Source organism: Astatotilapia calliptera, unplaced genomic scaffold (assembly GCF_900246225.1).
Source record: "Astatotilapia calliptera unplaced genomic scaffold, fAstCal1.2 U_scaffold_15, whole genome shotgun sequence".
NCBI classification, from domain to species: domain Eukaryota; kingdom Metazoa; phylum Chordata; class Actinopteri; order Cichliformes; family Cichlidae; genus Astatotilapia; species Astatotilapia calliptera.
This window is the reverse complement of record NW_020535674.1, coordinates 457,427-477,985: the sequence shown is the minus strand read 5'-3', so window position 1 is coordinate 477,985 and position 20,559 is coordinate 457,427. Positions and strand designations below refer to the sequence as shown.

The following is a 20,559-nucleotide window of genomic DNA, read 5'->3' as shown; positions in this document are numbered from 1 at the left end:
CAGCAGGTCATAACTTCTTACCTGAAGTTCAGTTCCTCTGCCACTATGACCGGCGGCCGCCTCGGGTCTCTCCTCCTCTTGCCTCCCCTTTCCCTTATCCACCTGCTGGCCTCCACCACTTGCTGATGTTGCTAAATCTGTGGAAGCTATGCCACAGCTACCGCCAAACAATTCAGTTATTTTTACACATTTGGCAGCGTCTGCCTGAAGGGCTTGTTTCTTTTTGGCCCTAATTTTTTCTGCACCTTCTTTCCTTTTTTTGTTCTCCATTTTCTTTAGTTCATCTATAAGATTGCTAAACAAGGGGGAGGGTGCATCCGACCTCCTCGGCTGTAATTGGTCCAGCCCAGAGTCGATCATGACCAATTGGCCAATCCAACACCTTTCATTATTTATACCCTTCCAAAAAAAAAAAAAATCGATCGGCCCATAAAAGCAAAAAATCGCCAGCGGCCCACCGGGCAAATGCCCGGTATGCCCGATGGCGAGTCCAGCTATGGTCCTGCACTCTCTCTCTGTTTCTTTCTCTCTGATTGTGGAATAAAAGTATGAACATGTGTTTATAAGTTACACTTGTGTTTGAATCCTGCAGCTTATCACACATTTGATTTCCATGTGTGACGACTGCAAGTGTCCAGAGTGAGGACAGACTGAGGGACCCACTGCTGCACATCATCTGTGAGGCTTTGCAGCCCTGATGATCCACCAGGACAAACTCAGCAGTGTGTGAGGAAGAGGAGGAGGAAGAGCCAGCAGCAGCTGACAGATGGAGAGAATAGACAGACTGTTCCCTGTTTGTGAAGGACTGCTAGGAAAGTTTAACATAACTGTCTGTCCTGAATCAGTCTTATTAGGTAATGTTCAAATAATGTTATCCTCCCAGTGTTTTCAGTGTGGGAGAAAGTACTCAGGGCCTTCAAGTTACACACTATGAAAGGCAGCAACAAGTTTAATGTTCAGAAACCTAAAGTCTGTATCAGCAGCAGAATGGAGCTAAAAATAAATGTTGGTTTCAGTTCTATGAAGCTTTGAGTATTTTGGATCAGTAGCACTGCTGTGTTTGTTGCATCATATTGCTGTGATTGTTTATTTGCTTTATATATTCTGAGCTAAGTTGATCTATAGTGTTACATCATATTCTATAAGGATGTTATGTGTTTGTAGACTTTCTGCCCAGTTTGACCCATTTAGCAGAAGTCAGCCTGTTTAAGGCTCTGATATCTATTCTGTATGACTTAAAGCAGTTATGACATGGTCTGATTTTCTCACCCAATAAAGGAATATTTCATTTATCAGTCTACTCTTCATTCTATCAGACACAGTTATCACAGCTCGTACATTTGCTTTTTACACATATATGTAAGCACTGAGCCACATTTAGTAATGCCAACATATTAAAAGAACAATATTTCTCTCTTATATATGATACATCTATATACACACTGTCACAGATACTTGAGTGTCTTTGAGTGAAGATTTAAGGTGATAGGAAATATAAATAACTGCAACTTGAATCTTTGACACAGAGTTCATGCTTCAGAGTTCAGATGTTCAGAGTTCATGGACCGTTGAGGCTGCGAACTTTAAGGCTGCAGACCCTGAATTGGGATACAGCCATCGACTGTGGAAACCTTGCAAGTGGATCGTAAAGGTTGTTACAGAGTCTTTCATGTCTAAATTTGCCGTTAATAATTATATAATTGTAGGAATCATCTAGTTTGCTTACACTGATTACGTTGGCACTTTGTTAGCGCTACAACAACGGTCAGACCCCCGAGGCATCTAAACTTTAGTAAGAATGTGCACTTTTGACACCTCTGGTTAGCATTTAGTGGTCAGTTTCAAACGTATTTGATTTTTGCTTGTTATGAACAAATTCACTTCACTACTTTTCACGATCTGTAACATCAATGCACATTGTTCCATTTACTGCATATTGCACTTTATTCATGTCTCTCATTCCACCTGCAAAAACATTGTAAAGGTCGTCACAGAGAGTTTTATATATGTATAAATACTAATATTCTCTATTTATTCTGTTTTATTGCCAAGATGTTAGTTAGCCTTTGTTCAGTTGTCTTTTATATGTCAATAGATACGTATGTCACAAATAAAAGTTTCTTGTAAATTATGTTTTTGTAAAGAATTTTCTCCCAAATCTCTTACATGCTAACTGTAACGTGTTATTTCTGCTAAAACCTGAACTTAAATGTGTATATGGTGTTTATCTGTTTTTCTCTCTGTTTTAGATGCAAATATCAAATTGGAGTTCTGCCTCCAGGCCAGAGTTGCAGGAATGCACCACGTGTTGGCTGTTTCACTGCCCTCTGTGCCCCACTTTCAGCCCTGCTGTCAGGGCAAAGATTGAGCAGCATATAAATGGACACATTCAAAGTGCTTTGCCTTTCAAAGGTATGTTGGTATTAAATATACCTCATAGTTAAAGTCATAAATATGCACTTCTTTTCAGCACCTCTGCAGGTCTTTGTTGACTTAAAAGTTATTTTTCACATTGTACAGTTCAGTTCATTCATCAGCGAGAGAAAAAAGTGTTTTCATTAAATATTTTTCCTGTTCACCACATTTCCTGACAGCTCTTGTGATCCACACCATTTTGCTTTCATTATTGAGGACGGCTTGGATATTTTTGTTAATATGTACAATCTGATTGTTAGATAAACTGACTGCATTCTATACAACTACATTTAAATTACATGTTTTTTCTTTTTTTCTCTCTTACAGACAAAATGATGTGCCGGTGCACTTTCACTGCCCTTCTGTAACATGACAGTCATACAGCGTGGGGATATGGCAAGGCAATTATTGTCATGTCAGCATTCAGGACTGCTCCCCACTGAACTCTCCGTGGAGCCTCGTCTCCCTCTCCATGTCTCGTCTCCAGCATCTAAACCATTTCCTGAATCTTGGGTAGAACATTCATGTGCTCCACCCTCTGTGCTAAATGAAACTGGGGCTTGTGGAAAGTCCATGAAAATGAAACGTCCTCACTGTGGTCTTAGTCTTCTTACAAAAAAACTTCAAGGCTCACATGATGAGGAGGCATTCAAACAGGTCAATAGATGTTTGCCTGGCCTGTCATCCACAGTGTTTTTGTGTAGAGGGACTTCTTCCTCTTTGTTTTTCAGTTTGCAGAGGACATGGAGCTCTTTTTAAAAGCATGTGCTGACGAGCAGAGACTACAGGTCAAAGCGATGTTTGACATTTAATGGACAGATGAAGGCACTGGCTGTTTGTTTGTGTTTTTTATCTGTTGTTTGTTTTTCAGTGTACAGAATTCCAGTTAAACTTATTATAAAATGCTGTTCACTTGTTTCCATACTTATAGTAAAAAATTTAAGTGTAAATGCAACAGCATTGTTTATACTTGTAACTTCAGAGTAAAAAGCTTATTGTTGATATTAACATTAATGTATTATCCTGTAATCAATAATATTTTTATACATTTTACGCATTAACCCTCTGATCTCTATCCTGGCCATTTGGGGCCACTTCACTTCTCCTTGTTTGACTGCTACACTGCAGTGGACCAAAAGAATGATGCAGGTTTGATCTTAAGGCTCTAATAGTTGTGTGTGTTGTGCATGACATTGCAACGCAAACATGTATTTGCAAGATAGACTGGAATAAATTATGATGCATCAAATATTACACAGGCTGCAGTGAATTGTTGTTGATACAGGTTATTGAGCTTTGAGTTTCCCAGTCAAACGTAGCTTTGACACACATGCTAACACTCTTACTCTTGTACATTTCATAACAAGACACCAAAGCCAAAATATTAGCTCTCAAAAGAAATTCAAAGCTGCAGCTGCAGCACACACAGCAACAAACACTGTTAGTAAATGTGTCCTGGAGTTTCTGCAGGTGCAGAAAGTGCTGCTGCTGTAAGTCAGCCTAACAGCTTCCAGATCACTGATATTTCTGGAAAGATGACAAGAAGGGCATCACAGCTCATTTCTACAATCTCCCAGATCTTGGAATACAAGCCCCTGTCCCATGAAAACCACTTCACAGTAGTAGGAGTCCACTAAAACCTACAAATGAAGAGTGATCCTGGAAGAAATAGGGCGCACACTAGTGACCTCAACAGTTGCAAGACAGCCTTGTCCCCGATGCTTATATGAAAAAAAATATGAAGATTTATGAAACCATTAGGACTTTATTACTGTTTTATCTGAAAAGCTACTGGTAATATTTAACCTAACTGGGATTTAAAGTGTAAAAAACAGAATGTAGATAAAATTTTGGTTTTGATGAAAAGGAGTGGAGCTTGTGAGCCACAATGTAAGCAGTGTTGCTTTGCTGACATGCACTCGATGCTGGCAGTACAAGCATTGTAGTGGTTCTTATGTTTTTGTAAACTAACTGTATAATATATTGAGCCATTCAACAGTACACAAATGTTTGTAGGCTCCTTTTTGTATGCAACCTGCATGTCTTTCTGAATTAATTGTTTGTTTATATCATGTTTTTCAGGAAAAAGAAGAAGTTAAAGTCAAGTGGAAGCCTTGCTCAACATGGTATGTAGTAACAACTTTGTTGGACGGGAACAGACATTCATACTGTTGATAAATAGTTATCACCTCAATTTGAATTCATGTATTTGGACTAAAGTAAATTGGGAGCTGTTAGCTGTCAAGCTGCTCCTCTGTGAGGAGCTTGATAGCTGTCCACCTCCAAAGTTCATTATGAGTTTTGGAGGTGGACATGGTCAAGACTTTTAAGAGTTGGCATAAGACTTTACTTCTTTATAGAGCTTATAGTTGGGGCTGGTTCAGGTCAGCCCTTAGTTATGCTGTCATAGCACCAGACTGCTGGGGGTTAGTGTCTACTCGTGTCATTGTATATATCCAGGAATATGTGCCTGAGGATAGTTGTCATGAAATCAATATTAAATCAAAGGATTCCTTAATGACCACAGCTGGCATGAGTTCTCCAAAGCTGCCTGCTGTCTCAGGATCTGTCTCCAAAAAGAACCAGGGAGCGCTAACATGTTATGTTCTAGACTGATGAAGAAAATGCACATTAAACATAGTATAAACTCACTATGTTAAGTAATGTGAAGAGGATGCCTTTAGCTCCTATTGGGTTGGTTCCTTGATCAGTGCAATACAGAATCATTCATCTGGTTTGATGTAATGTCCTTCAAACACGTCAAAATGAGGCTCTGTAGTCTGTGTGGCCTCCACATGCCTGTATGACCTCACTACAACACCTGGGCATGCTCCTGATGAAGTGGCAGATGGTCTCCTGATGGATCTCCTCCCAGACTCCAGGACTAGAGCATCTGCCAACTCCTGGACAGTCTGTGGTGCAGTTGGTGGATGGAGTGAGACGTGATGTCCCAGATGTCCTCAAATGGATTCAGGTCTGGGGAATGGGCGGGCCAGTCCACAGCATCAATGCCTTCGTCTTGCAGGAACTGCTGACACACTCCAGCCACATGAGGTCTAGCGCTGTCTTGCATTAGGAGGAACCCGGGGCCACCCGCACCAGCATTTAGTCTCACAAGGGGTCTGAGGATCTAATTTCAGCACCTAATGGCAGTCAGGCTACCTCTGCCGAGCACACGGGGGGCTGTGCAGTCCCCCAAAGAAATGCCACCCACACCATTAGTGACCCACTGCCCAACCATCATGCTGGTGGATGTTTCAGGCAGCAGAAGGTTCTCCAATATGTCTCCAGACTCTGTCACACGTGCTCAGTGTGAACCTGCTTTCATCTGTGAAGAGCACAGGCCGCCAGTGGCAAAGTTGCCAATCTTGGTGTTCTCTGGCAAATGCCAAACATCCTGCACGGTGTTGGGCTGTAAGCACAACCCCCACCTGTGGACGTCGAGCCCTCATACCACCCTCATGGAGTCAGTATCTGACCGTTTGAGCAGACGTGCATATTTGTGGCCTGCTGGAGGTCATTTTGCACAGCTCTGGCCTTTCTTTCCTACCCCACAGTACCTTTCCTTATCTTTTGTTTCCTACTCTTTTACTTAGTCTTTGATCACGGTTGTCTTTCTAGATAATTAATGTCATTTGTTCTGGGGCGAGTCACTGGCTCGGGTGCATTCTGGGACTGTCAGTTCACCAGTGTGCTGGCATGCTTCTTAACAAACACACCACTACAGCAAACATCTCAGTTGTACTTGTTGATTTCTTCAACAAAACACTGAACAAAACATGTCCTTGTGAGTGTGCTGCCTGGTGCTTTTACATTTTGTGGTAATTTGAGCAGCCCAGAAAGCATCCTGTAGCTGACGCTGAAATGTTCGTGTGGGTTGCCATGACAACACCAAAGTGAATCTGAGATCGTTATTGTTTTCTATTTGTTTTCTTTATTTGCTTCTCATGCTTGTGTACATTTGCAGTAGGAAAGGTAATCTATGAATCCAGTGATATGTCCTGCTTATAAGAAATGTTTCTGTTAAAATATTATTGTGAAGTAGTCACTTCCTGTGAGTTGCGGGAACCGGAAGTTGTGCGCGGGAGAGACAAGACAGAACGGTAACACGGCGGACTTTTCGGAATATACAACTTTTCTACTGCTGGTTTTACAAGGCGTACACGGTAAAAAATCATTATGCTGTTATTTGTTTAACACTTGTGCACCTTGTGAAAGGAAATAAGTGGCTGAGATGAATATCATATGTGCTATCGATATTATTTTACTTGTTTCTAGTTTTCACGGTGCTCCATGATTGTGAGAGGAATAAAAGAATTGTGGACATCAGTACGAAGCGTGGATTCTTTCGACCAGAGTAGAAACAGTGAAAACGTGTCCCAATCCATCTGGAGGCTTCGGTGTGCAAAGCTCTTCTCATCCTGCAGCAAGCTACAGGTCTCGGTTGCTTCTCATCCTGCAGCGAGCTACAGGCTTCAGTGGACACGTTGCTTTGCATTTTGTGACAACCAATCGGGAGCTGCAGATTCAGCGGACACTCCAAGAAGCGGTTTCAGGCTAAAGCGTGAGTCCTCAGGCTATATTGCGCAGTTATTATGCCTCATGAGTTGATGGATAGAACATGAGCTACAAATTTGCTGTAATGGACAAGGAAGTAATAGTGTTCAAATTTCGGATTGTGTAAAAAAAAAAAAAAAAAAAAAGGACAATCTGTTGAAGTTCTGGAAATTATTGTTGTTTTCTTACCTGTTGCTTGCAAGCTTCATGAAGGCTGAAACTGAAAATTTATTTGCTGTCATACGTAAGAATCTAAGCTAAGGTTCCTTTGTGTTAATTTTAATAATTCTCCGCCTATTACATCCATTCTTGTAATTACCTTAGTTATCTTGTCCTCTTCATAAGATACCCCCTTTAAAGTCTGAAAATGTCTAAAGATGGTCATAGTCACCCTGATGTTATGTCAGAAGTACAAGATGCAGGGGATTTGGAGGAGGAAAAAAGTGTAGTGTCTGAGAAATCTGAGACAAAAGCAAGAAAATCCTCTCGTGAAAGGCGATTAATGCCAAAAATGCAGGAACTGAAAGATCAAGAGTTAACTCAAAAGGAGAAGAGGTTCAAAGCAACATACGAGAAATGGAAAAGCAACGTAAGAGACATTCGCACAAAGTTAAAGCAAGTATGCTCTGAGAGTGACATGTATGATATGATGGATGAGGCTGAGAAGCTTGAGTCTGAATTAAAGGAACAGTATGACAGAATTCGACTCCAAACCTCACCAAGTCAAGAATTTCGAAGAAAGATCGATGCATGCTCAGCCGTGACGGCCGACTTGCTGCAGCTGATGAGAGTACGTCTGACTGAAGATGAAGGTGAGTTTGACACGGTGGCGGAAAGATCAAGGTTACGCATGCTACTTGATAATGAATATGCTAGGTCCATATATGGATCCACAGCCTCCAGAGTTACTGCACCCAGCTGTCACAATTCTAACCATCTCTCAGAGTCACCTAGCATTCCAGCTATGAGAGCGGAAGTGGCTGCTCAGCTGGCTGCAAAGAAAGCCGAAATTGATATGGAAGCTGCCATCGAAGCTCAACGTCAGCAGTTGAGAAAACTTGAAAATCAGAGGGACATTGATGTAATTCAGGCAAAGCTAAATGTCTACACTGAAGAAGAGGGAAGGGATGGGACACGCAGTCCTCCATTCAGCAAAGTGAGTGATGCACACCCCTTCGCTCACCACATCCCAGATCAAGAACGGCAGGTTGTGCAAAACGAGACATCATTGGTCCAATCGCTACAAGAGTCATTAGCTCTTACTCGCTTGCCAACTCCAGAACCTTCTGTATTCTCGGGCGATCCTCTGAAGTTTACAGAATGGAGCATAAGCTTCAAAGCCCTCATAGAGAGACGATGCTCTGACCCTGCAGACAGGCTATTCTACCTGCAAAAGTACATAGCAGGTGAGGCAAAATCCTCTCTTGAAGGCAGCTTCTACAGAAAAGATGAAGAAGCCTATCAACAAGCATGGGATAGGTTAAATGCTAGATATGGCCATTCCTTTGTAGTGCAGCGGGCTTTCAGAGATAAGCTAAATGGGTGGCCGAAGATTGGTGGAAAGGAATATCTCAAGTTAAGAGATTTCAGTGATTTCCTCCAAACATGTAGTAATGCCATGCCTCACGTAAAGGGCTTACAGGTTCTTAACGACTGTGAGGAGAATCAGAAAATACTAGTCAAGCTTCCTGATTGGGTGACATCTAGATGGAACCGTTATGTCACAGAGCAGCTAGATCGGGGCAACGACTATCCAAGCTTTCATGAGTTTGCTTCCTTTATCTCTAAGGAGTCACGCATCGCATGCAATCCAGTGTCATCCTTACATGCCTTAAGGCACTCTGCAGAGGCACCAGCAAGAGAGATGAAGCGTTCAAAAGCAAACACGTTTGCCACAAATGTGAAACCCCCGATTCCATCAAGCTCCACCGCCAAATCTGACCCTGGTGAAATCAAGTTGGGAGATGCAGGGAAACCAAAGAAATGGACCACACCAACACAAAATTCCAATAATGGCCAGTGTATTTGCTGTAGTGAGAACCATTCCATACATAAATGCAAGAGGCTTATGGACATGTCTGTAGAGGATAAGAAAAAATGCATACTTGAAAATAAGTTGTGTTTTGCATGTCTAAGAAAGGGTCACAATTCTAAAGACTGTAGGAACAGGGCCATGTGTGGCATATGCAGAAAGAGTCACCCAACGCCATTGCATGAAGATCGTTCTACAGCAGCATCAACACAAGGCGCAGTTGAAGAAAGTACGTTGTCATTATCATGTTGTGTGAGTGGAGGTGAAGGTGGGAGTACATCAATGATAGTCCCAGTGTGGATCTCAACACTTAGTGCTCCGGACACTGAAACCCTAGTGTATGCACTATTGGACACTCAAAGCAGTCACACATTTGTTGATCAGGAGGTGTGCGAAAAGCTACAAGCAACAATGGAACCAGTGAAACTTAAACTTTCCACCATGATGGGGAGAGACTCAGTCGTGAAGAGTCAAAGAGTATGCAAGCTCAAAGTTAGAGGATTTTCCTCTAATGTTTCCATCAGTTTGCCTCCAGCCTACACAAGGGACTTCATTCTCCTTGACCGCACACATATTCCCACTTGCCAGACAGCCAACAAATGGAAACACCTTGTAAGCATGGCCCAGGAGATACCCCCGTTGATGGACTGTGGTGTTGGATTGTTGATTGGATACGACTGCTCCAGAGCGTTAATTCCAAGAAGGGTCGTCACTGGGGGTGACTATGAGCCTTATGCTATTGAGACGGATCTTGGTTGGAGCATTGTGGGAAGCGCACCACAGCGTGTGCAGGCTAAAGATGTGACTGGTTTTTGCCATCGAGTGTCTGTCAGAGAGGTGCCACCCATAACACCATTCGCTGTCATCAAGGCCCTGGAGTCTGATTTTGCAGACACAAAACCTGGTGACAGAAGCATATCTCAAGAAGATATTTGCTTCCTGCAGATCTTGAAAGACAGAATCCAACAAAATAAGGATGGTCACCTGGAGATGCCTCTCCCTTTCAAAGCACGTCCGCATCTCCCAGACAACAAAGGGCTGGCGTTAGTACGGCTGAAGCATCTAAAGAGGAAGCTGGACAGAGATCCCAAATTCAAAATAGACTACGTGAGATTTATGGAAGGTGTCTTCAAGGATGGAGATGCAGAGAAAGTGGAAAACCAAGCAGAGCTGGGGAAAGTCTGGTATATCCCACACCAAGGAGTTTACCACCCCAGAAAACCAGGAAAAATCAGAGTGGTGTTCGACTGCTCTGCAAGGTATGAAGGCACCTCCTTAAACGACCATCTGCTAACAGGACCTGACCTCACAAATAGCCTAACAGCCGTGCTGTGCCGCTTCCGTAAACATCCCATCGCAGTCATGTGTGATGTGGAGAAAATGTTCCACAGGTTTCATGTGAGCGAGGATGATAGAGACTACCTGCGGTTTCTCTGGTGGGAAAATGGAGACACAAACTCTGAACCCAGAGAGTACCGCATGAAGGTTCACCTGTTTGGAGCATCATCATCCCCTGGCTGCGCCAATTATGGCATGAAGCACCTTGCCAGCCAATGTGAGAAAGAGTACCCCTCCGCAGCTAACTTCATCCAGAAACATTTCTATGTCGACGATGGTCTCATAAGTGTAGAGTCGGTGGGTAAGGCAATTGAACTGGTCAAAGAAGCCCAAGCCGTGTGTGCCAAAGGAAAGCTGCACCTTCACAAATTTCTCTCCAACAGCCGAGAGGTCCTTGACTCTGTCGATGTTGCAGAGCGTGCTACGGAGGTAAAGAATGTTGATCTTAATCACGAGGATTTACCAGTTCAAAGAGTGCTAGGTATAAGGTGGAATGTTGATAATGATAGCTTCTCCTTCAAGGTGTCACTTGAGGAGAAACCAGCAACGCGCCGAGGGATTCTCTCAATTGTGGCCTCCTTGTATGACCCTTTGGGGTTTCTAGCCCCAGTCATTCTTGAAGGGAAAAGAGTGCTGCAGGAGATGTGTCAGAGAGGCACAGGGTGGGATGAGCCACTACCCAAAGGCTTGAAGTTAAGGTGGGAGACTTGGATGAAGGATCTGGAGAACCTGGAAAGAATTGAAATTCAAAGATGCTTCACACCTGACAGCCTTGGCGAGATTCAAAGAGTCGAGCTTCATCATTTCTCTGATGCAAGCAGTCAAGGGTATGGCCAGTGCTCTTACATCAGAGTGGTAAGCAGAGAAAGGGTATGCTGCTCCTTGGTCATGGGCAAGGCGAGGGTTGCACCAACCAAAATAGTTACCATACCGAGACTTGAGTTAACTGCAGCAGTAACCTCGGCATCTGTGAGCAGCATGTTAAGAGAGGAGCTAGAACTCAAGGTTGATGACGAATATTTTTGGACAGACTCAAAGGTCGTGCTTGGTTACATCAATAATGAAGCAAGAAGGTTCCATGTGTTCGTGGCAAACCGCGTGCAGAGAATTCGAGAAACCACCGATGCACGGAAATGGTACTATGTTGACACAGGAGAAAACCCTGCTGATCATGCCTCGAGAGGCCTCAAAGTAGCTGACCTCATCAAGTCAAATTGGTTCTCTGGTCCCAGCTTTCTATGGGAAAGAGAGATAGCCACAAAACAGGCTACTTCAGATTTGCTGGTGGGAGACCCAGAGGTGAGGACTACTCAGGTGTTGAAGGTTGATGTAGCAAGGCAGTTTGACATCCAGAAGCATCTGCTGCGGTTCTCAAGATGGACTACAGCTGTCAACGTCATTGCTCGTATCCAGCGGCTGGCAAAGAGGATCAGGACCGCTGAGCCTTTAAGCGTGGAAGAGAAAAAGCAAGCTGCACAGACTCTCGTCAAGCTTGCACAACAAGATGCCTTTCAAGAGGAGTTAAACACACTCAGCCAGAAACTAGGAAGGCTGCCTTGCAACCACCAACTCTTTCAGCTTGACCCATTTCTCCAAGATGGCATAATGAGAGTAGGAGGAAGACTGAGGAAGGCATCTGTGCCTCTTGAGTTAAGACACCCAGTGATCCTTCCTAAAGATGGTGCTGTTACAAACCTCATCATTGCACACCATCATACCAAGATACAACACCAAGGCAGAGGACAAACCCTCAATGCCCTGAGAGCCAATGGTTACTGGATCACTGGTGGAAGTAAGGCTGTAGCCCAATACATCAGGCAGTGCGTACAGTGCAGGAGAGCCCGCGCGCCACCAGAGGAGCAACGGATGGCAGATCTACCTAGTGACCGTGTTGATCCCACACCACCATTCACTTATTGTGGTATGGACTGCTTTGGTCCTTTTCACACCAAACAAGGTCGCAAAGATCAAAAACGGTACGGCCTCCTCTTCACATGTTTTTGCTCAAGGGCAGTGCATATAGAGATGTTGGAGGATTTGACGACTGACGCATTCATCAATGCCTTGCGCTGCTTCATTGCCCTTCGTGGAGCTGTTAGGCACATTAGGTCCGATCAGGGAACTAACTTTATGGGGGCAAGAAACGAGATGGCAAAGGCTCTGAAAGAACTTGATAAGGAAAGAGTGACTGCATACCTAGCAGAAAATCAGTGCGACTTCCAGATGAATACGCCCCACTCTAGTCATGCTGGAGGCGCATGGGAGCGTCAAATCCGGACAGTGAGAAGCGTACTGAGCACAGTCCTTGCCTGCAGTGTGGGAAGGTTGGATGATGCTTCATTGAGGACATTCCTTTATGAAGCTATGTGCATCGTGAATAACCGCCCACTCACTGTTGATAACATCAATGACCCCAAAAGCTTGGAGCCACTCACACCAAACCACTTGATCACCATGAAATCCTCAGTCCCACTTCCACCTCCAGGTAAATTCGTCAAGGAGGACCTGTATGCTAAGAAACGGTGGAGAAGGGTACAGTATTTGACTGAGCAATTTTGGCACAGATGGAGAAAGGAATACCTGGCCAATATTGCTCTGAGACAGCGATGGCATACACCAAGACGTAATGTGGAGGTGGGTGACATTGTGATTCTCAAAGAGGAAGATGTTCCTCGCAATGAATGGAAACTTGCTAGGGTTGTGGAAGCACATGAGGATGATGATGGACTTGTACGGAAGGTGACAATCCAGACTGGTGATCGGAAGTTAGGAAAGGGAGGCGAACGCCTCGTCCAACCCTCAATCATTCAGAGACCCATTCAGAAATTAGTGGTCCTGGTGAAAAACAGCTAAATGGGAAAAATGTCATTCATTGATTAGATTTCCCTTCTAAAATAGAAGTTGTCATTATGCTGTACTTCATGCACATGTTATGGAGATGTAAAATCTACTGTTCACATTGTTGAATTCATTTGTTGAGAAAATAATATTGTTTATGTCAATGCAAGAATGTTTAAAACAACAACATGGCGCTTGGGAATTACCATTGATATAATGAGAATTGCAAGTGTATTTACGTTCTCAATTGTAATAATCAAAGGTAATTGGTGGGAGTGTAGCTGACGCTGAAATGTTCGTGTGGGTTGCCATGACAACACCAAAGTGAATCTGAGATCGTTATTGTTTTCTATTTGTTTTCTTTATTTGCTTCTCATGCTTGTGTACATTTGCAGTAGGAAAGGTAATCTATGAATCCAGTGATATGTCCTGCTTATAAGAAATGTTTCTGTTAAAATATTATTGTGAAGTAGTCACTTCCTGTGAGTTGCGGGAACCGGAAGTTGTGCGCGGGAGAGACAAGACAGAACGGTAACACGGCGGACTTTTCGGAATATACAACTTTTCTACTGCTGGTTTTACAAGGCGTACACGGTAAAAAATCATTATGCTGTTATTTGTTTAACACTTGTGCACCTTGTGAAAGGAAATAAGTGGCTGAGATGAATATCATATGTGCTATCGATATTATTTTACTTGTTTCTAGTTTTCACGGTGCTCCATGATTGTGAGAGGAATAAAAGAATTGTGGACATCAGTACGAAGCGTGGATTCTTTCGACCAGAGTAGAAACACATCCCATGAATTCAATTATGTTATTGTATCTGAACATGTACACGAGTCATTAAATTAGATGGGAAAGAATGATTCAGGGTAAACAACTGCACCAAGGGAATTACATTTTTCTTCTCAACATGTAAAATGTCTGTTGATAAGCAATTTCTGAAACAGACATTATAAAAATCACATTAAACAGATGTGATTAACTTTTTATTCTAGCAAACATAACATCAATGATGACACAATCAGTCTTCATCAGAAGTGCTCAAATCACTCTCATCGTCTGAAACGTCCTCCTCCTCCTCTGAGTCCATTTCCAGGAGTGGTTGGTGGCTGAGGATTCTCTTGTACACGTCCTTTACTTTGAGCGTTTCAGCTTTCAGTTCACTTTGTTTTTAAACCAGGCTATGGAGTCCTTTCTGTGCATCCTCCGACATGCCAACAAGGGAGGCTGTAAAAACAACAAAACTATTAAATATAAGTAAAACAAACAAACAAACCTCACCTCATAAACAAGGAATTAGGATCATGTAATTAAGCTTTTTTTTAAGGGAGAAGGCAGTGTTAGCTAGCAACCCAAATATAGGTAAAAGATCCAGTAAGACTTTAGCATCTGCTATTATTTTCAATCAATTCATCACCAAATGTATAAATAAATAAAAGATGTGCTTACAGTCTGAGGAGATTGTCCCCAACACCACAGATCGCATTTGCAACACTGTCCAGTGATGCTGCATCTCCCTGCAAAGGATCATCTCCTCCTCTCTCAGGCGCCTCACAGCCATCACCTTCTCAAAGACCTTTCTCTTTGTCCGGAGGTCAGCAGCAGCTGCAGTTTAACAACATCAGATGGGAAAACATAGCAGCATATTATGATTCAAGAACAAAACATTCAACTACTGCTCAGATACTGGGAGTTTGTTTAAAAAGGATATTTAGAAATCAAGAGCTTACGTTCACTTGTGCTCTGCCAGGGCCAAACGTCGCTCTGCATGAGGGCATCACTGGATACGATTTGCTTTGTTGCTTGTTTCCTTGTTGTAGTCGTCAACAGCAGCCGCCAAGCGTTTCTTCTCATCTAAGATGACCTTGTGAATTCTGTGTCGCCTCTTGTTGCTATCTGTAAATAATCATAAAAAGGAACACCTTCACATAATGCATATATTTACATTTTAATCTACACTCATCAATTCGTTTGCTAGAACAAATCACATCCAGCTTAAACAAACCTGGATCTGATTTTATTCTGTTTACAAAGTAGCTGTACAAGCTGTACAAACTGAGCATCAAACGGTCCGTTTCAAAGAAACTGTGACACCATTTTGTCTGTAAAGACTTTGTGTTCGCACTCTGATGATGACGACAAGCTGCTCTACTCGTGCCTGCAACGCTCCAAGGCTGCCATCAGTTTGATCCGTTTCTAAGTGAGAGGAATATTAATCAGAACACAGGATGAGTAACAGTCACCAAACTACAGTGGACTCTGTAATCACTGACTTGATGATATTCATTATAAGACATCTGGAGCCTTCATGTGCTGCATTATCATGAGATAACAAGTATGTTGGTGTTCAGCTTTATAAAACCAACTAGTACGACATCACTTCAACCCAGGTCCAATCCAATTTGATCAAACGCAACAACTCTGCCATCAATTCTGCTTTTACAAGCTTATTTTTCATTGTTTGTTGACACTGTCAGAAAGATCTTAACTCTAAGTTCTTTAATGAGGCCATGGTGGGTCCTGTTGTTATACACGAGTGCATTATATTGAGACTCACCTTCAGCCCACTGCTGCAGTGTGTCGTCATCCACACCCAGCTCATTTCTGCTCGCATTCAGGCTCTCCACTTGTTCTCTAAGGATCCTTATGATCTAAGAATACATTAATAAATGTCATTCATATGGACATTTTTAGAGTACTGGTGTTTTTGCCCCATTACCACACACATTAAAATGGGTGTTGAAAAAATGACCTTTAGATATCTCTGGCTCAAAGTGCGGCCCAGTTGTTCCACTTTCCTTTTGTTCCAGCCCAAAGCCAGGAGGCTCAGCATGTCTGTTCGCCCTGCATTTCAGTTAGTATACAAATAAGAATGAATGAGCAGGAGACTGAGTGGAATCTCACACACAGACACACACCTGCTTTAGACATGTACTTCGTTGTGATGGCCGCCCTAGACAGGAAACTGTTTACTTGCTCCACCTCTTCTCCAACTGTAGAACCAGCCCCATCCTGAAACGCACCTCCCCATTTGATCTATAGAAAGGAGGTCACAATACATGACTGCTGAATTCATTCAACCTTATAACAAAATGTCTTAAACGTATCCAAGACTACAAGCTGCAGTATACCTCGCACATCCAAGTGTGAGCTACTCAAAATGAAGTACACATTAAGATAAAGTCAAGTAAATAGTATTACGACAACACCAAGAGAAAAACAAAATAAATATCCACCCATCCAAATATGTATCCACACACACACACGTATGAGTATATGGTTATGGCGTTAACGTCATTTTAACAAGATTAACGCTGACAGCACTGATATATATGTGTATCTTACATCATTTGTGTGTCTCTGGATGTATTTCACAAACTCAGCAACTTCCTCATCTTTCTCAATGAAGACACCTTCAAAGTTCCCCTGCTCTGAAGTGCTGAACGAACACGGTGACAGTTGTTTGAAAAGAAACATCAAAATACAATTTTTGTACAAATCCATATTTGATTTATGTACACAATGCATAACGTACCTTGCATTTGATTGAAAGCGATAAAGCTTGCAGTTTCCATCAACTGAGACGGCGAGCATGTCTGGAGTGCAGGCAGGGCAGCTAAAGCATGGCTCCTTGCACATCCTGTCCACCTCACACTTTACAGCACTCCACTCCAAGAAACTTTTACTGAAGGCATCAGCTGATATTCGGCCAGTCTTTTAAGTAGAGGACAAACAACAGAATATTCACGGACAGTCATCATAAACATTGATTTGCACAATTTCCTTAAACTTGACAAATTTAGAAACTCACCCTTCCAAAATGGGCTGTTCGTTCATCCAGCACTTTGACAAAGGCCTTAAGTGACATCCCTGCTGCAGCTTCTTAATGTCATAGAAAGACTGAAAGACATCCATTGAAAACAGGGTGCAGAAATTTAAGGTGCCAGGCCAATATCCACCACCCTGGAAGTCCTTAACTGAGGGGGACCACATTAGGCCACAGCTGGTGCAGCTCACCACTGGCAGTGCAAGGTTATAACGGCCTTTAGGAAGGATAAGGAGAAATCCAGTCATGGCTCAACAAAGACATTCATTTTTTCCCATGTTGTTTTCAAAGCGGTCTGGTAAATCCAAATGACCTTTGACAGGTGCCCACATATACTGCGGGCCGAGGGTAATTCAAAACAATGTAGCAATGTACAATTTGCAATAAAACCTGCAAACACATCTATTGTGTATGTACTGTGTGACAAAAGAGCAACTTACCATTTATGGTTACAAGAGCCACAATTGCACCGGGTGAAACCTCAACGTTACCTGCTGGGCAGTCACACACAGTCTGGTCTTTGCACAGGCAACAGCCGAACTAACATTAAAAACACACAATATATATAAAAAGAATTGGAAATTAAATGATACACAATAAATATACAATAACAGCACACACTCATAGTACATAGCAATAAATGCATAAGACTTAAAAACCGTACATATTGGATTGTGAAACTCTGATGAAGGCTGCAAAAACCCTCCTGTTACTGCCTCTCTGCTGTGCAGGACAAAGCGTGTGTGAACTGCAATATCACAGTCAGCACAAAGGAATGGAAGAGGCAGGCAGTCCAGACACCTCACAACTACTTGTTTGCCACACTGACACACACGGTGTGACTGTGGATCCAGAGTAGCTAACATATTGTCTATAAGACAAGGCCTGGCCTCTTTCCACTTTAGCAAGGACACCATGTTTCTGATCGCCCAGTGAGTAGCAGCTGACTCAGACAACGTCTCACAAGTCATGGCTGCGTCCTCTTCTCCATCCTCCAACAACTGAAGGAGCTCCTGACGAAGCACCTCAGTTCCACACACTAACAGAAAAAAAATAAAGAAACTCTTCCACAAAGTGAAAAACACTCTAGGCAGTATGTTTCTTAGGACTGCACAAAAGCCCTGCCTAACTCAACTATAACAACAAATATAAAAGTAAAGGAATCACAATATATACAAGAAGGTAAAGTACCTTTTGTTGGGTTGACACTGGCAACATAACTAGGTTCTTCACGTGGACACTGATGCTGATCTGCAGACACTGGGGGGAAAAAGAGATTGAAGAATATTTACTTACTGAAATTCTTTGGTGAAAACAAGTTGTGAGATAAAATCAATGGTTGTGAGAACACTGACCACGTGGCAACTAGTACTTCGACTGGATGATGGTCTTTGAGGAATAAAATCTCCCTGTCTGTCAAGGGCGGCATCACTTACATTTTGATTAGATACCTTGAGTTTGTAAATGATCAGATTACATAATTGGAATACAATGTATCCAATTCAGGGTTGCAGGAGGATGAAGCCTATCCCAGCTGATACAGGACAAAGACAGGCTGCCAGTTTATTGCAGGGCTAACACGATATGTGTAACAGAAAATCCACTTAAATGTTTGATATTTCTTATAATAATCATAATTATGACTATTATTTAAAGGTTTCTTTAAATAATACATTTTGATTTTTTATAACCTCTAAAATATAAACCTGAGCTGTTTCAGATTCTGACCTCTGACCTCACTGCAGCTCCCTCTTGGAAGTACGTCTGCTTCTTGTCTACCCCCAGTGATGACCGCCTGCCCTTGATATCACGTACTGTACCTGAGGAACAAAAAAGGACAAACACTTGCCTTCATTTAAGAAGTACATTCATACAGAGGTAATCTATGGAAACACACTAGTTCACCCTTTGGGAGAAATCAGTTCCTGTGAAACATTTCTGTAAATGAACATCATGTGGAGAATGAATGAAATGAGTTCTTCAGGTGACTCAGCAGTGGACAGACTGGCCACCTCGATTTTTCTTCACTGCACATTGATCCATAGCTTTGCTCTGTAAAGGCTAACAAAGTGCTTTTGCTTTACAAAGACATTCAGCGTCGGTATTCACTCTTTTAAAATGCCACTGAACACTGGAGTGAAATGGAGCCCTGATCCTCAGAGTTTTATTGTTGCTAACATTTCTTATAGATAGCACAGATAGTGCCCCACTGCAGTAATCACTCATGTCTAGATATTCCTGTTAAAAAGGAGTTTTTCCTCCCCACTGTAACATGGCAAACATAGCAAACGGATAATCCAGCTGAAGCTTCAGACAGCCGTCAGACAGTGAAACACTGCCATCTGCTGGACGCGAATAACAAAGACGCTGCTTTGACGGGTGAGGGAGTTTCAACAAGTCTGCAACGACTCAAGCATCAAACTACAGAACTATTCTAGCGGACATGGTGCTCTAATGACTGCTTCATTAACGCAGGTCAGAAAGGATCAAACATATCAATAAATCATAAAACACAAAACGTCTCTTATTGCCCAGGGCTCAGGAAGTGAGTGTGTTCCTTATAGCCCAACACGTTCTCACTCCCAACTCGTCAAACGTGTGACGCATGGTCAGGCTCCCTCTGCTTCACTTATGGACCATATGGACCACCAGGTAAGACCATTTAAACGGACAGCATTTATAGAATGACTATTAAAAGTCAGCGAGTGTCAGTAATGTTAATGTGGTTATGTTAGTAATACACCGAGTGCTAATATAACAGCTTTAAGATGCATTTGTAGATGTTATTACGTGTTTTACCGTCTTTATGGTGCTAGCTTAAAGTTACGGTGTAAACGTTAGCTTATATTGGAGTAAAGCTGTTACTGTTTAAACGATGTTGCACAGAAATATTAGCTTCTGTCATGACTGATGAAGTTACTAGTTAATAAAGTTTCCAGTAAAGTGTTTAATCGCAGCCACAGACTGACAGCAAATATCTCGATTAGCTTCAGTGCATCTGTAATAAATATGTGCAAGTTTCAGTGCTTCGTTTAAACTGTATGATACTTATACTGACCCAGGGTCAGTGTAAAATACAATCCTAGCTGTGTGAACAAAGCCTGGCTGCTTTAATCCTGCATGACAAACCTCAGGATGCAGGTTATTATTACTCTTTCCTGCTGGCACACCTGTCACACCTGAGAGTCAGCTAGAAACTCACAGTGACGTGGACATCATGCAAAGACTGCCAGACTCTGTAATACTGCAAATGATCAGTGACTCAGGTTATCACTAAACTTTAAACGGCACCTCTGTGTCTCTGTGTGCTGAACATCTAGGATTGAGTCAGGCTGCATTGACTGTGGACTTTAATGTGTTAAAAGCAGGTTGAAGACGGCTCAGAAACATTTGAAGATTAAAATTTAGCATTATGGCTGCTGGTGGTTTGTAAAGCCTCTACTCAGCTGTATTTTTGTTACTAATTTATGTTTGTTGTTGTTTAACACAGATTTCAGAAGAGCAAATATGCTTAATAGTTTAACTAGATTTCATTTGTGCAGTTGTGGG

The 20,559-nt window shown here is 42.4% G+C and overlaps 1 protein-coding gene across 8 annotated transcripts; it reads right to left on the bottom strand.

The window, feature by feature from the left end:
• Positions 1-13,991: 13,991 nt before the first annotated feature.
• On the bottom strand, positions 13,992-18,885 carry LOC113017565 (uncharacterized). Of its 8 annotated transcripts, none has more exons than XM_026160711.1 (13): positions 18,739-18,885; positions 17,675-18,270; positions 17,451-17,550; positions 16,996-17,227; positions 16,720-16,898; positions 16,530-16,623; positions 16,103-16,220; positions 15,937-16,028; positions 15,742-15,835; positions 15,279-15,380; positions 14,915-15,080; positions 14,634-14,789; positions 13,992-14,411 (listed from the first exon to the last, which is right to left on the bottom strand). In XM_026160711.1, exons 4-11 carry the CDS (start codon positions 17,050-17,052, stop codon positions 14,962-14,964), a joined length of 855 nt encoding a protein of 284 aa, XP_026016496.1. In that variant the 5' UTR covers positions 17,053-17,227; positions 17,451-17,550; positions 17,675-18,270; positions 18,739-18,885; the 3' UTR covers positions 13,992-14,411; positions 14,634-14,789; positions 14,915-14,961. The 8 variants fall into 8 exon arrangements, with proteins under 8 accessions (XP_026016496.1, XP_026016497.1, XP_026016499.1 ...); XM_026160712.1 differs by lacking the exon at positions 18,739-18,885 and having other exon boundaries at positions 17,675-18,049; positions 18,202-18,521; XM_026160714.1 differs by lacking the exon at positions 18,739-18,885 and adding an exon at positions 18,366-18,521.
• Between the last annotated feature and the right edge of the window lie 1,674 nt (positions 18,886-20,559).